This window comes from Triturus cristatus, chromosome 7, assembly GCF_964204655.1.
Source record: "Triturus cristatus chromosome 7, aTriCri1.1, whole genome shotgun sequence".
Taxonomy (NCBI): Eukaryota; Metazoa; Chordata; class Amphibia; order Caudata; family Salamandridae; genus Triturus; species Triturus cristatus.
In genome coordinates, this window is record NC_140590.1 from 1,160,196,396 (window position 1) to 1,160,218,519 (window position 22,124).

Genomic DNA, 22,124 nt, shown 5'->3' on the forward strand with positions numbered 1-22,124 from the left:
ATCCTGTACAAATATTATGTGATATACATGGAATGTGATTTTCAGTGCATCTACCTATATTTATGCATTAGGAAAAAAGTAGTGCATCACATGCCTGTTGGTACCAGAGCAGAAGCATAAAGCTGGTGCTAATTTTACATCAATATTTGAGGAACAACAACCAGAAACAATGCTTAGCCATTTTCTAATGTGTGTTAATGTCAGGGGCATAACACAGGCCCCCGCATCCCCCACAGTGCAGGGAAGCTCCCAAGCTCCAGGGGGCCCCCTCAGCACTGCACTTCGGCCGGGGAGCTCCTGATAGAGTCCGGAGGGGGCCCCTCCACGTACCTTGCAGGGGAGTCCCCTCAATTATCGTTACGCCACTGGTTAATGTCATAACTATGGGTTGTGATAACGCTGTTACCGAAAAAATCCAACATTTTGTAAATTACGCCCTTAGTGGTGCAGTTCTTATTTTTTCCAAATAGCAATGCCGCACAGCTCCACTGTACATAAACAGCAGAATGTATTCCATTATAATCCCCAAATTATATCATCTGATGTCCTAAAACATTGTTCGAACTCTTTAAGTATGTAAGCTTTTCTGTGTTGCTCAACACCACTTAAGGTCTAATAATGACCAGTAGCAGCTCATGTCCCGGCAGAAGAGTGGAGGGGCGAGGCGAAGGATGACAAACAACAAAGCAGACCCATAGCAAAATAACTAAGTAACTTACCCGCCGCATCTCTGCTCTTCTGCTTCGTCCTCATCAGCGCAGGCTCCCAGAATTACCTGCGGCCAATCCTGACGCTGCTCTCATGCTGCTTGCATGCTGCTGGCAGCATGAAAGCAGCGTCAGGAATGGCCTGAGCGCTAATGATTTGCACTCCCAGAGAGACTGGGAGCCTGTGCTTGCTGTCTCCAACCCAGCAATGTCCGTCGGGTTGGAGATAGCTTCAGTGCCCATGTCGATGTGGCCGTCCTGAGACAGCCCACCAAACCCACATGCGCACTGACAGCAGTGCCCTGCCTACCAGTCCCACTCCATGACGGCCCCCAATTAGGCCCGCCCCCAAGATTTGGGTATTGAAAGAAAAATAGAACAATAATAAATACTTTTATTATCATTTTGTTTTGAAAGTTTTGAGGCTAGTGTGGTTGGATGGGGAGGGGGCTTCGGATCCTCCACCAAAGCAGAGGAGCCGCCGCTGACAACAATGTTCTATCATCCAGTGACTCCACACCATAGTTACCGATACCGGAGGTATTGAGGATAAACAGTTGTATTGGTTTATTAGTTTTCAGGGAAGGGTAGCGTTAAGGGGTTAAGGATTTTAGGGTTCAGTAGTGTTAATTGGTAGTAAGATTTTTGGGGGGTTTAGGGAAGGGTAGTTTAATTTTACATTATATTAAACAAATACATTTAATTTAACATAAAAATCTTACATTTGAAATAAATTAAATATGTATCGTAATTTGTAATAATATAGGGGCATATTATCAAGGACGGCGTTTAAAATTATCGCCGGTTTAGCGGCAGAAAACTGCCGCAAAACCGACGATAATGGGCTTGATAATATGTTCTATGGAACTCCCATAGAAGCCCATGTTCTGGTGTTAACATGGGCTTCTATGCGAATTCTCCAGAGCATATTATCAAGCCCATTATCGCCGGTTTAGCGGCAGTTTTCTGCCGCTAAACCGGCGATAATGTTAACGCCGTCCTTGTTAATATGCCCCTTGATACTTTCAAATTAAAAATTAAATTGCCTTCTTGAATTACAATATATAAAGCCTGGAATAATGCAAATGTACCTGCAAAGTAAAGGCACCACAGATGTAAATGCATTCTTGATGTACTTGTCTTGATGTAATTACTCCCTATGTAAAGGCTAATGAAGTACCAACTGACAAGACATGAGCAATAATGTAGCGAGGAACAAGTAAATGAAAGCAGATGCGTATGAAAACCCTCTACATGCACATCTTTCAACCTTTAAGCTAGGAAATTGAAAAAAAACATCCTTCTCCCAAGGAGTGCCATGTTGAGGTATAGTTGATGATGGAAAGTGAAAGTGAGTCAGGGCTGCAATGCAGCATCACATTCCTCGTGACTGCCCTCCTCCCAGCCGTGCAGCTGCCAGAGAAGAATACATCACATCATTATTTATTTTTCTTGGAGACATATAGCTTTGCAGTGGCATGTGTGTACCTAAGCTCTGTCCTAACTCTATAGTTTGTCTTGATAAAGAGACCTGACTCATGCAGCTTGCTAAACAAAACACCACCGATGCTAGGAAGTCCGGAAGCCTTTCTATGGAAGCACACTACGTTGGTGATATCCAAAGCTCTACTCGGGTAATCAAATGATTCTCGGCAAATCACTTAATCTCCCCGTGCCTGAATGTGTAATGTAAATACGGTGCTCGTGTAAAGCGCTCCAATACCTTCGGGTAGAGTTCGCGCTATATAAATACGCAAATCCCCCCCCCCCCCCCCAAAAAAAAAAACATGTGGGCAGAGTCACAGTCCCGCTCTGTAGGAATGTTTCATCTTTGCATCATGCTGCCATCTAGTGGTTTTTACAAGGGTTCATTTTAAAATCTCGGTAAAACAAATCAAAGGGAGCGCATCCCATCACAGATAACGACAGGAAACCAATAGGTTCAGTGCTTTCGTAGAATTTTTAGGTCTGGCCTAATAGATGAGCTATTTGTTACCTATTTTTACCAGTCCTTTTAAATACCGTCATCGTCATACATCTTCATTCAGTGTAACCGCCATAAAAGCACATCAAACAATATGAATACACAACCCCCCCCCCCCCCACAAAAAAAACCAGACAATAAAATAAAAATATAAAACTTCATAAAATTCAACCAAGAGCAGCAAAAATGGCATGGTTGAAACTTGCAGCTAGAACTAGTGCTGCTCCCAGAGGAATAATTTTTGTCGCCTCGGCCCACTTGGCTGTTTGATGTATCATTTAATTTTCATGTGACCTGCTTGCATTGCAATACACAAGGGACTATTCTCAGAAGTACGTGAGATCATCACTCAATACATTTTTATCTCAGGGATTCATGGTATTCAGTAAAACATCTCTTTTGGACTTCTTTTTTCACTGTGGGGGGCTTTTTAATGTTTTAGTCAGAAGTCATGTGGGTGTCACTTCTCCATATACACCTTTATGTTTATGCAATCCCACACATTCATAAGGGTGCACAATGCAGCTGCTTAAAATGAAGCAGTACTGGCCGTGCCACTAGGTCTGGCGTTACTGTGCTAACACATTGGGCTACATGCACTGACAAATGCAGTTTGCATGTATTAGCTTATTAAAGAAAGGCTGATTGGCTTTTCTAGTACTTACTTTGTCTGGAAACGAACTTTCCATTTTTTCAGCTTCAGCATCCACATTTTTTATTTTATTTGATTGTTTTTGCTCTCTGTGCATCAATTACAGTGGCAGAAAAACTCTTGCTCACCAGTATCACCCCCTTAAGACACTCACCACAAAAGTCAAGAAGGAAAGAACAAGAGATGGGGCATAATACAGGATTACACGCAGAGGTCCCGATATGCCTTATGTAGACTTCAGTGGTAACCTTGGGAGCTGGAAGGAAGTACACCAAGAAAGATGCTGTGCAATCTCCTGCCACCTAGTGTTGGGTTTGGAACTCTGCAACTTGCTTTTTGTTTGTCTTCGTTTCAGAACCAAGAGTGCACATTGACTCCCGGTCACAGCCCCACAACCAACAATGCGTCAGTACATAGACTTTGCCTCTTTTCTTTCCCACCGCCGAGTTCGTCACTGACCTGGTGCACAATTTGGACATTGTGTCAATGCCAAGGAAGGGGCATTTTACCACAGGTCGCACCTTTTGCAAGCAAAATTGCCATGTAATGATACACTGATAATTGTGGCATCCAATGGGCAAGGCAACCTTGGATCACACAACTTTCGGAAATGTCACTCCAGTCACACTGTATACTTCCACATCTACCAGACTATTGACTCAGCACAACCCAAATTTGTCTTCCAGACTGCACAATCTCAACCTCGTCACCTGGCTTCTGAGGTGTTAAGAGTTTGGCTGTTTGTAGTTACCGAAGTAATCATGGATATTCTCAAAGGAGCTAGGCATCCCACAACATGAAATTGTTATGCTGCAAAGTGAAACCAGTTTGCCAGCTCGTGTACTAATGTATATCTAGTGACACTCTGGAAGCTTCTCCAAAAGACATTGCTCAGAATCGACTTACACTGCAATGGAGTTTATTATCATTAGACTACATTAGGCTGCAATACCCCCGATTTACATAAACAACGGTTTTCATCTGTTGTTTTTATTTTCTGTTATTAATGCCTTTATGAAAGTCCTAAAATGACTAATTCCTCAAATAATTATTCAGCCACATTAATGGGATTTAAATATTGCCCTCACAAGCTTACTAGGTCTCCCATTTGGGCCTCTCCATTTTAGTGCACCACGGGCACTCGCCTGAAGGTGGTGTTTTTAGTAGGAATCGCTGCATTATGCAGGATGAGTCAATTAGAATGCATTGTCTCCAGGAGAACCTTACATTCAGATCGAAAAAAGGGTTGTCTTATGCAAACATCCAAGTTTCTCACCAAAGGATATATTACCTTTTCATGTAAATCAAACAGTGAACTACGAACATGTGTCCTGTTTCCTTAAGGTTATGCAAGAAGAGCTGCACATTCTCTTGATGGTAAACAGGAGTTGTTCCTCAATGTTGACAGAACCAAACATGTTAGGAAGGCAAACCAATTGTTTGCACCCTTCATAACCACATTTTGGCAAACCGATTTCAAAGTCAGGGATTGCTAAATGAATTGGAAGATCCGTTTGGATTAGCACATGCTAAACAGACATTACAGGGAAGTCCTTATGCACATTTTACTTTGAATATGTAAGCCAGTGTGACATTCTGGGAAAACATTGCTTTAGTGCTAAACATGACATCGGCCCATGCATTCTGACACTCGAGCATGGAAAGAAGCATCAGTGGGTTAACAGTAACACATTATGCCCTGCTTCCTCTGGTCCTGTATGGCAGCCCCAGCATTAGAGGTGGAGCTTACTGTGATACTGTGTAAGCACAGCATGTGGTCTACAACTACACAAGCAGCAAATGGAAAATGTTATTTACCTGTAAACCTTGATTTACTGCTCTTAGTGTTCTAGAGTTTCATGTATCCTCCCTATCGCCCTTCGGACTGGAAAGTTCATACATTTTTAAAGTGACTACTTTTAAGATGCAAAGGTGGAGTGCGCGCACAACCTCAAAAAATTGTAGGAGATTTAGTCGTTGAATCGTGCTCCGGGGTATCACTCTCCGAAAGTGAGTGTGAATATAAATTGTGAGATGCACCCCCAAACGTTGGGGTGTGTCCCCCAGGCACTGATTGCAGTCCTCAGAAGAGGTTTTCGGATTTAGAGAAGATCGTTGCCAGGGTTTTTTTTCAACAAAAAGCTTTAATCTTACCAACAAGGAATTGGGTATACTGAAGGCGATAGCACAAAACCCAGACATCATTTGCACCAAAGCGGACAAAGGAGGCGCCTTAGTCGTTCTCAACACCACTTATTATAACACCCAAGTATTGACCCACCTACTGGATTCAAATACATATATGAAACTAAGATTCAATCCAACGACACAATTCAAAGAAATCCTACAGACTATCGTTCAAACAGCAGTTGACAGAGGCACCATCAACGAAAAAGTGCAAAAATATCTCACACAACCCAATCCCAAGAGTCCAACCATATTTATGGTACCTAAAATTCACAAGAACCGTATCGAGCCACCATGTCGACCAATAGTCACTACCCGAGGAAGTCTACATGAACCAGTGGGCAAATTTTTAGACCGACACCTACAACCCAGTGTCAATACCATGAGATCCTTCATCAAAGACACCACTGACTTTCTTGTCAAACTAAATCAAATCAACCTCACGGATGAAGAAGACATCTACTTATGCACCGTAGATGTCAACTCATTATACACTTCAATTCCCCACCAACTAGGTCTGGAAGCCATTGAACAAGCCCTACTACACTCCATTATTCACAGGATTTACAGGTCTTCTTGATGGAACTGATGCAATTCACCCTATTACACAGCTACTTCCAATACAACGATGAATGGTTCCAACAGCTAACGGGTACATCCATGGGAAATTGCGCCGCTCCAGCATACACGAACATCTTTATGAACCGCTTTGAAGAAGACCATATTCTCACAATACCAACTTGGATGAACCACCTAAAGCTATATCTAAGATTCATTGATGATATATTCATCGTATGGAAAGGTCCAGTTCACATTCTTGAAAACCACCTTGACCAACTAAACCAAATTGACCAACGCCTACAGTTCACTTTCAATATCCATTCACATTCCATTACATTTCTAGACGTCAACATTACCAAAACTTCTACAGGATTTGACACAGACCTATTCAGAAAAACAACGGACAGAAACAACACCTTACATTACCAAAGTTTTCATCCTCTTCCTCTCAAACAACACCTCCCATACTCACAAATGCTCAGAGTAAAAAGGATCGTTTCAAACCCCAACAAAGTCACTGATCAACTAAACATCTTAACACAAAGATTCAAATCTCGTGGTTACCCGGATCTGGTACTACAAGAAGCAAAAGAACGCTCATCTACCATAACTCGTAATGAGCTTTTGAGAAACCAAACCAAAACCGACAAAAACCTAATCACAGTAGTTTCTAAATATTCCACCATGAGCGCCTCTTATAAACGCATCATCAAAAAACACTGGCAGCTTTTGAAATTGGAACAAGATTTCAATCACATCTTCGACAACGAACCAGTTTTTGCCTACACAAGAAACAAAAACATTGGAGAAATACTCAAACAAACACAACCATCATCTGGACAACCTATCTTCAAAGGGACCATCCCATGTTTAAACTGCAATAATTGCAATAATATCACAAAAGGTAATTATATCACACACCCAATGAAGGGGCACAAGATCAAAATCAAGGTTACCGCAACATGTGACACCTCCAATGTTATTTATATGCTTAAATGCCCTTGTGGCAAGATTTATGTTGGGCAGACGGAGAGGAAAATAAAAACTAGACTTAACGAACATAAATCTAACATCAGGATCAAACAGGTTAAGTCAACAGTCGCTCAACATTTCATCGAAGCTGGGCATAATGTTAGTCAATTGAAATTTTGTATCCTTGAAACAATCACAAGAAAGGAAGGCAGAGACAATCACAACTTTATACTGCAAAGAGAAAACTACTGGATTTACCTTCTGAACTCTATGAAACCCTTCGGCATGAATGACCGTATGGAATTTATATGTTATCTTTAATCACCCAGATTCCATGGCGCCATGGTTTAATTAGAGATTTCGCACTCTGTTTTTTGATGAATGTCATTTTGTCAATTTATTTGCATAGATTTACAATATTTCGTAAATTATTGTTTATTTCACCATTGAGCATATTCGATTCTCTCTCAAATATTTCTTTCATCGATGTTCTTGTTCCTACGTGTAGCACCATGCTTATATTTATGATATCCCCATACACATTCCTTCGTTTTCTTATCTTTCACATACACACACTTCTTACACACATTTGTTACATAGTACTCTCTTCACTTTCTTTCTCATATATTAATACACACACTCCTCACATCTCCGACATCGATCTTAGTCTGTTCTCACCCTTTCCATCCACCACCATAGTCTTTTTACTATATTCAATAAACTACCCACGTTACACTTCACAGAACACTACATACTTCCGGGTTGAGAACCTCAGTGAGCACGCTTTCCGCGCACCGCCGGTTTGTCACGGAGACATTATTGATACTTGGTAAGCGTTTAGCAATTCATTTTATCGGCTACTGCATATCAACCTTCTAAGGCCATCACGTCACGTTTAAACGTTTATCTTCTCTCACCTTTTGCTTAAATATTTTCATTTGATTTTGCTAACAAACAACTCGTTAACATTTCACGCTATCAAGGTTTCAGCCACAGGTGTTCACCATCTACCGGACTGTTTCTTTATATTCCGGAGTACTCTTTCGGCTTGCAATACATACGCGTAATACCAGGTTTTAACACGCAGGTGCTCACTATTTATTGGACCGCTTTTTGTATTTCACATCACTTTCTCGGCATGTAACGCACACGCGTAATATCACACACACCACTGTTATTATCACAATCACCCACAAGCATTTCTCCCAACTGTTTATGTGAATAACTATTAGTCCTCTTACGCTATTCTTATTCTTACACTTACATTTGTTCTCTTCAGATTTCCCCTGACGAAGGCAAATAATGCCGAAATGCATTGGGAAAACAAAACACGGGAATACAACCCAGTATCAGTTATTTAAACGCATTTGAATCACTAAATGATTCCGAGCTTTATGGAAATTTCAAATGAACAATAAAGCTTTTTGTTGAAAAAAAAAACCTGGCAACGATCTTCTCTAAATCCGAAAACCTCTTCTGAGGACTGCAATCAGTGCCTGGGGGACACACCCCAATGTTTGGGGGTGCATCTCACAATACTTTTAAGATGCAACACACAGATAGCCAGCCCCCTTCAGTCCCATGGGGCAAAAACAGATAATCATATTTGTAGTATTTGTACTGTAAGTCACGGTGACGTGACCATGAATTATCTTGCGCAAAGCAAAAACTTTGAAGAAAAACAAGTGGTATGGTTAAGGAATGTTTTTCTTCCTGTTTAAGATTAAATCATTTACAGAGGATTCTGCTAGATCGTCTGTGAAGATCCTGGAAGCTCTGCTCCTCTTCAAAAACCTCCAGTCTGCCACTCTCTTCCTCTTTGCAGCATGAGGGTTAGATGTGATCTGATCTCTCCCTAGCTAAGAGCTGAAGTGCCAGATTACATCCAAACACATGCATTGTTCTAATCTGGAAACAGTCACAGGCATATTTTCAAATGTTTCCCCGTTTTATGGTTTGTTTTGTGTGCCTGAACACACCCCTTAAGAAGAGGGCATAGCGTGGGAGCTCTGCACCCCCCAGTTGGCCTTTCCAGCTTCACCCTGAAGTCATTCTCCCGACACACCGATGGGGTGAGGGGTATGTCTTTAAGGAGGAGGAGTAACAGAGGGTAGAAGAGGTGGTGGCCCAGCAAATTGCATGCCCCTAGAGGGGCATGGAATGCCCTCTCGGAGCAAACACCACATAACGACTCATTCTTATGCCCATCGACTCATGCAAAACTGTCTCTGCACACAAATAACAAACAGCAGTCTGATGGCACGAGGCTTCGATGGCACAAATCACCATTAGGCCATTGATATTTCAGAGTGCACCTTCACAACACCTGTCCAAACCACTTGGGTACACACTGCTGACCTCACATGCAGTTTAAACCTGCATTGCCCAACAATCAGTCTGTTCTTTTTGGTGTATCATGTAGTTCCTATATTACCTATACAGGATCTGTGCGTTTTGGATAACATAAACTGTGGGTTTGGTGGCAGACTGGTTCCGAGCACCCCAGCCGGACACGTTAACCTGTTTGCATTAGCTAGCTCACAGTGCCATTAGAATCCCCTCTTATCGGGGAGAGCATAGTTTCTGGCATCCTCAGAACATGACAACCCTGATCTCTCAGGATTGTGGAAACAATATACTACTTTTCACTCAGTCACTCGTGCTCAGTTAGTTCGTCTCAGAGATACACAGAATAAACAGTCTGGGCGTTTCAATAAGGATTTATTGAACAGTTGTTATTCTAGTGTAGAATAGATTTGCTGTAACAACCATTAGACAGTAGCAGAGATATATGATTAGCAGTACTACGAAAGTTAAGGGATGGTACAGTTCTACCATTGTGCAGTAATCATGTACATAAAACACATGATAAGAAAGTGGGTACTCCTAAGATACCTCCCTAACTAGATGTACCTAAATGTACCTAGCTTCTGTGTAGGTGTTATGCCAAGAATCCCTCTAAGGTCTAGTCAACCCCATTACCTGAGAAAAGAGAGAATATGGGACCCGTCCTGGTCTCGAGTTGGACACACCGCGACGGATGTTAGACCACTGCTAGCTGGAGCATCTGCATGCAGGAACCTCAGCGTCTCTGGTCAGTGTGTCAGCCGGGAAGTCACAGTCTCCTCTGTCTGTCTAAGCAAGACATGATGTATATATACCCACAGGTCTCCCCAGGGGTGCTACCTTGCCGTGTTACTGTGTCGGCCTAAAGGATGATGTCGGGCTGGAACTTAAACATAGATATTATACAGGAGATGTTCATCCTGCTGTGAGTCCTGCTGTGCTTCCAAGAAGCCTCATGCATACTGTATGAGTATTGAACCAGGGAAAAACCTGCGTTCTGAATGCAGTGTCGTATCTAGGTAAAAGGTCAGTCTCTATGAACTGTTATGTATGTAGTGTAGGGAAGGATATAGGTAAAAGGTTGCAGTGTTACCTGCACCTGTATGGGGTATCTAAATGAAATATTACAGTTGAACACCGGTTGATGGCTTCAGGTTTCTACTAAAGGACTTTGCATACAAAAATCAATAAATATATAAAAACATTCCAATTACCCAGAAATGATGGATTTCTCTCACATCCGATCAGAGTTGGCAGGTGTCTGCCTCAAATTCATCTTTTTCAATCACATTATGGCCTAAATGTACCAAGAGCTGCTCGGGCGCTTATGTGGCGCATCATAAATTTTGCGCTGCACCTGTAGACCTTTCCTAATGGTGAGTCATTAGATGCAATGCTTTGTGTTACACTGTGACACACAAGTGCCCATGCAATACCTCAGTAAGTAACCTCTCTCAGGTTTAGCATCTCTCTCACTCACACACACACACACATACACTCACCACGCCCCTTCTCCCAAGTCCATCTCAAGTTCTAAAGACCTGGCTCTTTTGCCAGGCGTACAAATGAACTTCTCAGCGGCAGCACTCCCTGAATGTTAGGGCCATGAAACCGCTTGGTGTATGTGCGCTCAATAAATACCTTTAACATAACATAACATCTCAGAGAGGATGATGGCCATATACCACACAATTGTCCTCTGCACTAGTATACAATTCAACTGTATGATATAATGAAGGCACATCGGAAAGTAATATTGAAAGGGGAGAAACATTCAGGCACGGGACATTTGGCTTAACTTGCTTTTTACTGTGCTTCTTAATTTCAAGTAGAAAGCCCTCCAAATAGTTATTGAGAAACATCTCTTGCCAACAAGTCAAAAGTAACGGCGCATGAAAGTTGTGAAATGTTATTTTTCTTGCACCCTTTTCTCTGTAATACAGTCAGGCTGCAGAACTTAGCGCGGTTTGTTTTCTCGTTGCAGGAACTCCTCTTCGCTCATCATCTGAAGAACTGGCTTCAAAATCCAATGGAAGCATTTCGGACACCAAGACTGACCAGTCTGATGACGATAATGCAGACAAAGCGCCAAAGCGTACACAGAGTCTCAAAGCCAGCAAGAAACCTTCGAAGACAGAGGTCAGCACAACACAGGCTCTACATAATGAGCGGACCAATCACTGACATGTTTGCTGACAGCGTAGAGCAGATATGTCCTACCATCATTGTGAGGTGTTTGTGGGAAAGGCGGAAGTTCAGGACCTCTCTTAGGAAGAACTAGGAAGAGAGGGTACCCGACCCATATGAAAAAGGCCACGCACAGTGCAGAGTGAATTTAATTTAGAACATTCAGCTATGCAGCCAACCTAGTCGTCCTGTAGCCTGCTTTTGAAGCATGGCAAACCCAGTGGCTTCAGACAGGGGAGCAGCAGCAGCCCCTCCATTAGGGCAAAGGAGCACCGCCTCCCCTGCAACCACCCTCAAATAAAACAATAAAAAACGGGTTTTAAACCCATTTTATCATTGTTTTATTTTAATCCCCCTGGACCTACCACCAGGACTCTGACGAGTCTTGGGGGTGGGTCCAGGGGGATGACACTGCTGGTGGGGGTGTGGTGGGCGCTGTTACAGTGTGCATGAAGGTTTGGCCAGTCATCTCGGGCTGGCCAGACCGTCATGCGCACTGAAGCTCTCGCCAAACCCATTTGCGTTGCTGGGGCTGGAGAGAGCAGCCACAGGCTCCCAGTCTGCCTGGTAGCGCAAGTTGACAGCGCTCAGGCCTATTCTGACGCTGCTTTAAAGCAGAATCAGGATTGGCCGCCTTGTAGTCTGGAAGCCTGTGTGCCTGTGCATAGAAGAAGACTGGAAGAGCGCAATGAGGTGTGCGGCGGCGTTCAGGTAAGTTTTTTTAATTTTATTTTAATTGTTTTGGCCTTGAGCCCCCACCTCCCTCCTCCGGCCCGCCCTGCCACTTTGGGAGGGCACAGGCCACTACTGCAGGGGAGTTAGAAACCTTGACTTGATTGGTGTATATATATTATAGTATTAAATCAATATTGATCTTCTGGACTTGGATGCAAAAGTACAAATAGTAAGATTTATTATAAGAAACCTGCACATGTGACTCAAGCTGAGTCGGCTGGGAACTCTTCACCAACTGCAAAGCTATGAAATACTCGGTTGTCACCGCTCTCATCATAGCTTCCTCACAAAGTAGGAACCATGTGCTATAGCAACTCTCTAATATAAATATAAAACTATGCCACCAATCAATATATTTCCCTACTTTGCAATTCGAAAAAAACAAAGAATATTAACAAAAACAACTTTACAACATAGCACAAAAAGTGAGTAATAATTTCCAAGGAAAACGAACATGAATAGATAGATGTTATTAGAAAACAATGATAGAAGCAACAGTGATCATGAATTACCAGACAAAACATTTTGTACTAATATTAAAATAGTGCTACTGGGCTACATAGTCCTCCAAAAAGGACGGCCTATGAAAGTCCTCGACTGCCTAGGAGAAATCAAGGTTTTAGCCAAATTACAACCACTCATAGTAACAGATGGTCTGAGCACTCATGCCCTTTTCCCCAGGCATTGTTGTTTGGCTCACACTGGTTTTGGACCATCTACCACATTTTAGTTTACATTACGCACACTACTGGTAAACAAATAAATGTTTCTCCCTTTTAATTGGGAGCGCTCAAAACAAACTCTCTGGAATTTTGATTCTCTAGACCCTGCATCGTTGTTGTGACAAATACTCTTAACCCTAGCTAACCGCCATTTACTCCAACATTACCCATTATCCACGCTCACCCCCCATTTGCTCACTCGGGCTAATGAGGTAGCTGGAAATAATTTAGGCAGCATTTTACCTACCACACAATGCTTATGAATCTTGACATAGAACCCTTTCTTAAAATCAATGGGCTCGATTCACAAAAGTAATCTGAGACAAAATCCTGACTTTACGACTTTGGGTATTTACTAAAGGCATTTAGGAGTAGTAACGTTAAGAATTCTAACTTTACTACTCCTAAATGCCTTTTGTGAATACCGAAAGTCGTAAAGTTAGGATTTTGTCTCAGATTACTTTTGAGAATCGGGCCCAATAATGTTAGTGTGATGTAGTCATATGTTTCTGCGTTTCCTCTGTCTCTTGCAGCATGCTTTAGACATGTATTCTTGGATGTAATCTGGCGTCAATTTGATAGCTGACTTAACCGCGGCGCGAATTCTGTCACGGTGCGGCGGTTTGAAAAAGTGGGTGGGGCGCATCGGACAACGGACGTGCGCAGCACTAGCCAGGTAGTGCTTGCGACGGCCGTTGGCCGACAAGAGCAAGGAAGGGGTTAAAAGACGAAAAGGACTCACACCAGTTGTAAAATGAGAAGTGAAGTGATAATTTGAAAATCTATCTCTCACAGCTTTCTTCACTTCAAGCCCGAGCTACTAGCTAATTGAACAGTATTTTTAATCACTCTACCCTTTCAATGATTCAGTTGTTCAGTGGGCTGTACGAGTTGACGTGAAATATTTAGAGCCTAACCCTGACAAGTAATCTATAGTTTCCTGCAAAACAACATGGACTCCATTGTTGGGTCCTAATATTTTAGGGTACGCTGCAATGGCAATGGTGTATGCATGGAATCGAATCATGTTGCGTGTGGAGAGATTCTATGGCAGAGAAAAGTAAACACACTGAAAGCCATAGTCAAGCAGTATAATAATGAGGCTCATGCCATTGGGCAAGCCTTTAATAAGACACTAAGTCAATGGCAATCATCCCTTATGCTCCTTGTTGAAAATCTACTAGGTTCGAGGGTGTGTTGAGTGCGAGCATCTGCTTGTCAGAATTCTGGTACATTCACATGAAGCAATGAACAGCTCCATGCCCATGCAGGGCATCAATAATCTCCTCTTATCCCCTTCTTCGTGGACATCATCCTGGTGACCTTCATGAGTAATGGTAAGCAGTCCAGAATGAAGAAACAGTGTTGGAATAGTACACCTCTCAGGACCCCATTCAATACTTCTCTCTTTTGAGGAAATGATTTTTTTTTACTTCACCTAGCATTGTTTTGGCTGTGACATACTCACTCGTCACAGAGAACAATGCTACTAGAAACCATAAGACCATCAACAAGACTGACCACACATTTGACCTCTTCCGACTAGTCACTTTCCAGGAAATATCTGGACGAGAAATCCACTCTGGCATTACTTTTTCCTGAAGTATGTTGAAAATCAAAATTAAACTCCTGCATCCCAGATAATAATCATGCCAAAATAGGCTCAATGGTTTATGATCAGTGCATAACAAAAGTTTTGGCCCCAAACATAGGTATTGAAATGTTTGGTTGCCCGAACACAAGCTGAAGTCTTGCTCTCCATTGTACTATGGGTGCACCTCTGTTTCTCAAGCCTCCTGTCTGCAAGTGTGACACTATGGGGGATATTCTCAAGAACGTGTAAAAAACTACCGCAAAAGTTGCTTAACGCAACTCTTCACATCGCAGTCTATCACAGGAAAATAACTCTGTGGTAAAGTGTATTCCCAAGCCGGCGGAACCATGCAATAGGCCCACGATAACGCTTCAAATGTCTGAGATGAAGTGAACGCAATGACTCAAAACTGCAAAACATGAACGCCCAAAAAGTTGCGATGAGGCCATTCGCGATACAAAAACCACAGAAAAACAGCCACAGGCCTGCAAATCCCACGCGTCGTGCGGGAAAATGCACTATAAAAAAAGGGAGAAAAAAAGTAACTGCGGAGCACAATGGATGCACCCGGACCAAGTGCAGAGGCCAACGCGAACCACACAAGCCCCACAGACCACCAGCAAGAAACCCCATGGTCGTGGAAGGCCAAGGAGAAGAAGAAGAGGCAGACGGGGTGCAATCTGCAGGAAAACCAGATCGGCGGCACAGAGGTGACAGAACACCACCATCCACTGAACGACAATATGACAAACATGAAGGCAGTCGGATTGTGGTGTGGAGGATGCCCATGGAGGAGGACAAGAGGCGCTGGCACGATGTGAAAAGCCAAACTAAGTACAAACCCGCTGCCAACAGGAAGGCAGCAACAGCGACAGGAGGTGGGAGTCCTGCGCCACAGGAGGAGCTGGAGAAAATGGAGGCCACATTCATCATGGTGGAGACGGCGCAAGGAGTCGGGAGTCCGGACACAGCTCAATAGGAACTGACACAACATCAACTGCGTGAGTAACGACCTGGGACTGGGGAGATGGGGGAGATGGGCCCAATGGAACACATGAACGACGATGCGTAGCACACTGCACAACCACAATGACCCTGGATCATGTCCCTGACCCCAGTGGCACACTGCAACACACACATAGCAATAACAGCACATCCCACGACAATGTGGAACAAAGTGCAACACTGACACTGCAGAACAGAGGACACAACTGGGTCCGCCCATGCGCAGAAGCACGCCAATGACATCTAACATAGCAGGAAACTGCCAGATGGAAACGTACGTGTACAACCTCACCTACGTCATGTAGTCCAAATGTCCACTGTCCCGCATCAAACATACTACACCTCCCAAAAAGTCACAATGAACATCGTCATGCAAACTGCTTGTAAACCAGAAAAATGCGTCAACACACATGTCAACACAATGTCAACATGCATATCCTCTCCACATTGCAGAGGGACAAACAACACCTCCAGCAGAGCAGACCAGACTACTCATCAGTGATGTTGGAGAAGACCACCACACCTGCGACACCGACGCTCTACAACAGCCCATGGACATCCTAGGTGACCCACCCACAGGAGCAGTGCAGCCAAGCCACATAGAGGAGACACCAACCCCTGCACAGATCACACAGCAGGGAGCACCCGCCTCCACGTCTGGCTCCCAACACTCCGCCTCGGCACACATCGCATTCCAACGCCAGGTGTCAGAATGCCAAAAGAGGGTGGCCGCTCAGGTTCGGGTGGGGTCAGTGCACATGGAAGCCGAACTAGATCACACACGTGTGTGTTCTAGTTCCACCAGGGACCACCTACACCCCACAAAGGAGACCCACACCTCGACAGAGACACATGCATACTTCCTGCAATGAACCACGCCCAAAGCTCAGGAATCATTATACACACCCCCACGCAGGACCTCAGTACGACGGCCCAGTCCACTCCTCCCACGCATTGAGCGGGTGACGTCAAAGCTGCATGTCCAAGGTCTTACCCGCTGCCTGAGGTGACATGGTTGCGCCCGCTGTACACAGCACAATGTAATGTTGTAGTCCCAGAGACCCTCATGCATACATCATGACCACACAGACACACGCAGATAGTTTGTGGAACTGGCCACGGACACATGCGCCCGGATCCTTTATTGGCAGGGACACATGTACAGTGACGCCTGTGCTGGATGGGTGTGGGGTGAGTGTAAGCCAGCCTGCACGGAGTGGCTGGTGCTGGCAACAACTTGTACAGTCAGCACTATGGAAACGGAAACAGAAAACACCAGCATTACAGAGACAAGCGCAAAGCATCATGGTGGTAGCCGGAGCAAGTACAGAGGTCAGCCAACATGCAAACAGAAGTGTCCTGAGTTGCAGTGCACTGATATTTGGGCACTAGAGCTGAGCTTGCTCATGTGAAGAAAATGTCTGGGATTGTGTCCCTTCGGGAAACACCTGATACAGCTGCAGTGGGGTGTGTTACATCTGCATCATCTTCCTCATCATCGTCCCAGGTCTCCCACACTGCCTGAGGTGACATTGCTGCGTGACCTCTCCACAGCACACATTTCAATCAGAAACGGTCCATGACTCGTGGTGCTCTGAGTCAGTGGCACCTGGAGTGCAGAGCAAGGTATCAGGCAGATGATGTCATCCATGACAGGTGTGATCAACTCTGATAGTCTGGCAGCAAGACACTTTCGACTCTGGCAGTTGTCGTCTGGAGGTGGCCCTGGCGGTGGTGGCGTGTGCCACCTGCAGTGATGCGACGTCCGGTCTGGTCAGGACTCAAATAGATGTGTGAGCCCTGGTGACCAGCAGTTGAGGCCGGATGCAGCGGACAGCGCAGGGCCACAGACACATGGCGTTGATGACCCAAGGCCACCGTCTCAGAGGCCATCCAATATCTCAGCAGACAGGGTCCCTGACTTGTGCTGCACAGAGTTAGTGGCCCCGGATGCACTGCGGGTGGCACAGGAACACCCGCAAGGAACGTTGACTTGTGGTGCACTGAGATAGGGGCACATGAAGTGCGGAGCTGGTCCCCGTCGATGTCCAAGGTGGATGTGGCAGAGGCTTGCGGGGGACAGTGGAAGGTGTCCTCCAGGGCATGATGCATAGGACATAAGCCGGCCGGAAGCAGCAAATTGAGGAGTGGAATGCTACACCCTCATTTTTGCAACAAAGTCCGTATCACCGACATGATGATGAAGACCACCCCCAGTCCACAGACTCAGTCGCCACCAAAGTTCAACCAGAAAGTGTCCATGAATGTCAGGGAACAGACTTAGTGGCCCCAGAGCTGAAAGGGGATGCAGTCTAAGATGAGGCCCGTGCAAAGATTTACAATCTGCCATGAATAAATCAAGACTGAGTTCCCCATGTGTGACCGAATGGACCGCAGTGTAGGCCGGAGGCAGCTGGCCGCATGGGCCCACAGCCATGTGTCTTTGGGATGCTATGCAAAGAGTTGCTGCATTCTGATCGAAGGGTGTACAGTGAAGTAAGGCTGCCATGTATGTAATGCCTCGGACATCATGTAATCAAGACACAGTTCCATATGTGTGACTAACTTCACTGCAGTGTCAGCCCGAGGCAGTGGTCAGCAGGGGCATGCAGGCACGTGTTGTTGGCCCGCGATGCACAGAGTTAGTGACACCAGAACAGTTGTCGGCAGTGTTCGATCACCTCCGTAACGATGATCATTGTCTCCTCCGGACTGAACTGCGTCTTCCTCTTACACCTCTCCCAGCGTGCAATGATATGAACTCTGGCATACATGGATCAAGACTCAGTTCCGAGTGTGTGAACTACTTGACCATAGTGTAGGCCTGAGGCAGCAGTAGGGTACGCCAACAAGAAAGGAGTAAAGCGGGCCTGTGTCGCGAAGGCCGTGATGGTCTGAGGAGCCTGCCAAGGTTGCGGGCCTCAGGCTTGGAGCTTGCTCCACCAAGTGGTGGGCCCTCCTTGACACATACCGGTGTCGGCAGGTGGGCAGTGTGGTCTGGCTGCACAGGGGCGGGCCTGACGGGCTCGGGGTCCAGCGGCCCGTGGTAAAAGCAGACACACAGGATGGCAGGCAATTACGCTCACGATGAAGGCGTCGGCCTCGTGGCGGTGTGAGAGGCGCCGCCCTGGCAGAGACGTTGGGCATTCTGGAAGAGAACCACACCTAGGGCTACGTGCTTTTTATTCAAATCCCTACGCAGGCCTGTCGTACGCCGGGCCAGCACACTCCGCTCACGCTTACGGGGGGATGTAACAGGCTACATTTCCGCAAACTCCCCCACTGGCTGGGGTGACATGGTTGCGTCCACTGTCCACTACACTCCATACACCAGCGGTGTATGTCGCCATGGATATGGGTGTGTTCTGCATACTGCGGTCTGTCCAGCACATCTGCGACACACTTGGCATTGTGTACTTACCCGTTCATGATTCACTTGCCTACTTCACACATGCCTGGTTCCCACCTCTCCCCACATTCCACTATTGTGTGGCTGAGGTGCCATGACGTTGATGGCTCATGTTGACAGCTAGCCGAGGTTACCTTAGTTAGTTGTGCTGTCGTGTCTGGTGGGTGGGCATTTTGTTTTGCATGTTGTATGTGAGTTTGTGATGTGTGCATTGTCAGAGTTGTGGTTTGCATGGTTGTGGAGGTGAGGTGTGTGGGGTGTTCATTTGGTACTTGCCAAGGGGTTGTGCATTTCCATTGGTGCCATCCTGTTGGCGCTGGTTGATGATGGAGTGTCGGACGATGAAGGAATAATGCACACTGCCTGGGTAGTTGGCGACAATGTTGGTGGGGATTCCACGGTGTTCGGATGTTGCCTGCATATTAATGGAATGTGTGTGCTTTCTGTTGCGAAAATTGTGTGCAGTGTCACCAGGGGGCACAAGTAGGACATGTGTGCTGTCGATTGCCCCCAACACGTGCATGCATCCAGCTATGGCGTATGGTCCTTGCTTGGTCTCCAGCTGTTCCTGCTCATTGTGGGCGACATAAAGGTACTGGGGTACCAAGCTTATGATGGCATTCAGGACAGGTGTGAGGGACTTGGATGTGGCTGGCTGTGAGACTCCTCCGACTCTGGCGGTTGTTGGTTGGGAGGTACCAGAGGCCAACAGGTGCAGCACAGCCAGCAGCTTTGTCTGGGGTGGGATGTTGGTTGTCCTCTGTGTTGGTGCCGTGAGCATGTTGGGCGGTGATGGTCAGGATGCATAGGATGGTTGTCCTTTGGAGCCTGTAGTGGGCAATGACTTTGTCAGGTGTTAGGTCTGTGAGGCTGGTGCGTTTCCTGGGGGTCCGCCGTCTTTGTCTGTCTGCGCTGCCACTGTGGTGGTCTGGTCCGGGGGGTGGCGGTCCTGGGTGTGGTGGCGGCGGGTGTTGTGGCCCTGTTGGGACTCCGAGCTGCATGATCAGTGGCTCCATGGCGTCTGTTGGTCTTCATGTGTGGCTGAGGTCTGGGCTCCCTTTTCTGTTGCCGGTTGTTGTCCGACTTTGCACCAGGTCAGAGCAGGTGTTAGATTCCTGCTGCTAACGTGCCTTATCGCATGTTTTGTGATCTTATCACCGATGTGGCTGGTCGTTGAGAATGTAGGGGTGTGGGGTTGTCGTGGTGTTTTGCTCGGGAACGCCTACTCTGCCTCTCATTAGCGATAGTTGCCGTGGTCATCTGTGGCAATATTTTTTGAGGATGTTATCGCAGGAAATCTCGTGATATCGGCTGTTGGCACCAGCTTGTGATTGGGGCGGTAATTTTAATGCAAATTTGGCTGTGCTAAAGTGCCGATAACTCGTCGATAGGTCCTTGAGAATATGGCCTTATGTTTTCTTTTGCCCTATATCTGACGCAAAGCAGCATCAATACTGATGGCGTTGCAAGACAGGCATCTTTAAAATTATTGTTTCAGGAGTCTTAAATGCCTCTGTTTTAGCTTCAAACCAATCAAATTGCACAACCTTGCAAAGTAACTTCTTCAATGGCTCGGTAATTACTTTACTTTCCTCCACAAAGTGAGCATAATGTCACAAAGCCATAGAAAAGATTTGACTTGTTTTTTTTTTTTTGAATTTTTTTATTATCCGCTTGAAAACACAGACAATTAATATAATCTTGTTGAATAACATTAGAATCTATTGCAAATATTACAGTCAAGCAGTCCCCCTGTATTTAACAGTACTTAACAAGCAAAAGACAAGCCATTCATTATTACATTAGCAGTATTACTGAGAATAGAGCAAGATCGAATTGGCTTTATATGAGCCAGTTATATACCACTTAGCCTTCCAACCATTGTGTGAATGGGGCCCATATTTGTGTGCCCCTTTCCCGTCTTCTGCTGCCCCCCGTAAGAAAACGGCTGACTCCAACCTGTGAAGGGCTAAGATCCTTGCTCTCCAGATCATAAAGGTTGGGGCGGCAGGATTTTTCCATTCTGATGTAATACATAATCTGATTTGCGACATTGCAATATATATTAAAGCAGTGACATGACTCGTTCTATTCATTGATGTATCAGTTTCACAGCCCATTATAACTAATTCAGCTGATAAAACCAAGGGGATTTTGAGGCTAACAGTAATAAATGTTTGAACTTCTTGAAGGAATTGGGCCAATTTGGAACAGGAAAAAAACATATGGACATCATCAGCCGCTATTAAGCCGCATCTAGGACAGCTGTGGCCACCCCTACCGCCCCATTTGTATATTTTGGCTGGGGTGTAATAAAGGTCGTAAAGGGCCATATAACTTTGGGAGCGCAAACTCCCAGATATTAAAACCTTAGCAGAGAGTTCTAAGGCCAGAGCTATATCAATATCCGGCTTACAAAATTTGGCTTCCAGTTTAGCTTTAGATTTCGATAAGTCATCAGGAAAGACTGAAAGTAAATTTCTGTAAATTGGTCCAATTCGTGAGTTTTTAAAAATTAAATCCATAAGTGTATTCCTACAGAATAATGTTGGGGTATTAGGTAGAAGTTTAGAAAGGCAACTGCGGACCTGCAGGTATTTAAAAAAGTGATGGGTATCTAGTGCAAACTTTTCTTTTAAAGAAAGAAAAGTGGCCATGTTACCTTCGTATGCCAAATCCCCTATTATCTTAATACCTGAGACCTGCCACCTTATTGTAACGTTATCTTGGAAAATTGAGGGAAGCATTCTGGCTGCTGACAAGGGGGTATAGAAGTTTATATTAGCAATTGGCCATCTACGTCGAACCTTCCTCCATATTGAGTACATGGAGATAATAACTTTAAACTTAGTCTTTTTATAGTAGCTGGGCTCAAGTATTGACGTTAGTGTCCCCTTGGCAGCATATCCTAGCCCGATCTCAAAAATAGATGGTGACCTACATGGCGGAAGATTTGCTCTGTCCCCAAACAATGGAACGGCAAGATATTGAATAAACGCTGACCAGCTATATAAAAGCAGATTAGGAACAGACCACCCCCCTCTATCCAATGGAAGCTGCATC

At 45.0% G+C, this 22,124-nt stretch overlaps 1 protein-coding gene across 2 annotated transcripts in view; it reads left to right on the forward strand.

Annotated features, from left to right (window-relative positions):
- REEP2 (receptor accessory protein 2) overlaps positions 1-22,124 on the forward strand; it is a 168,819-nt gene that overhangs the window by 143,586 nt on the left and 3,109 nt on the right. For both annotated transcript variants that reach the window (XM_085618407.1, XM_085618406.1), the window contains exon 7: positions 11,394-11,548. In XM_085618407.1, the coding sequence (XP_085474533.1) occupies positions 11,394-11,548 (155 nt within the window). The remainder of the gene's footprint in view (positions 1-11,393; positions 11,549-22,124) is intronic.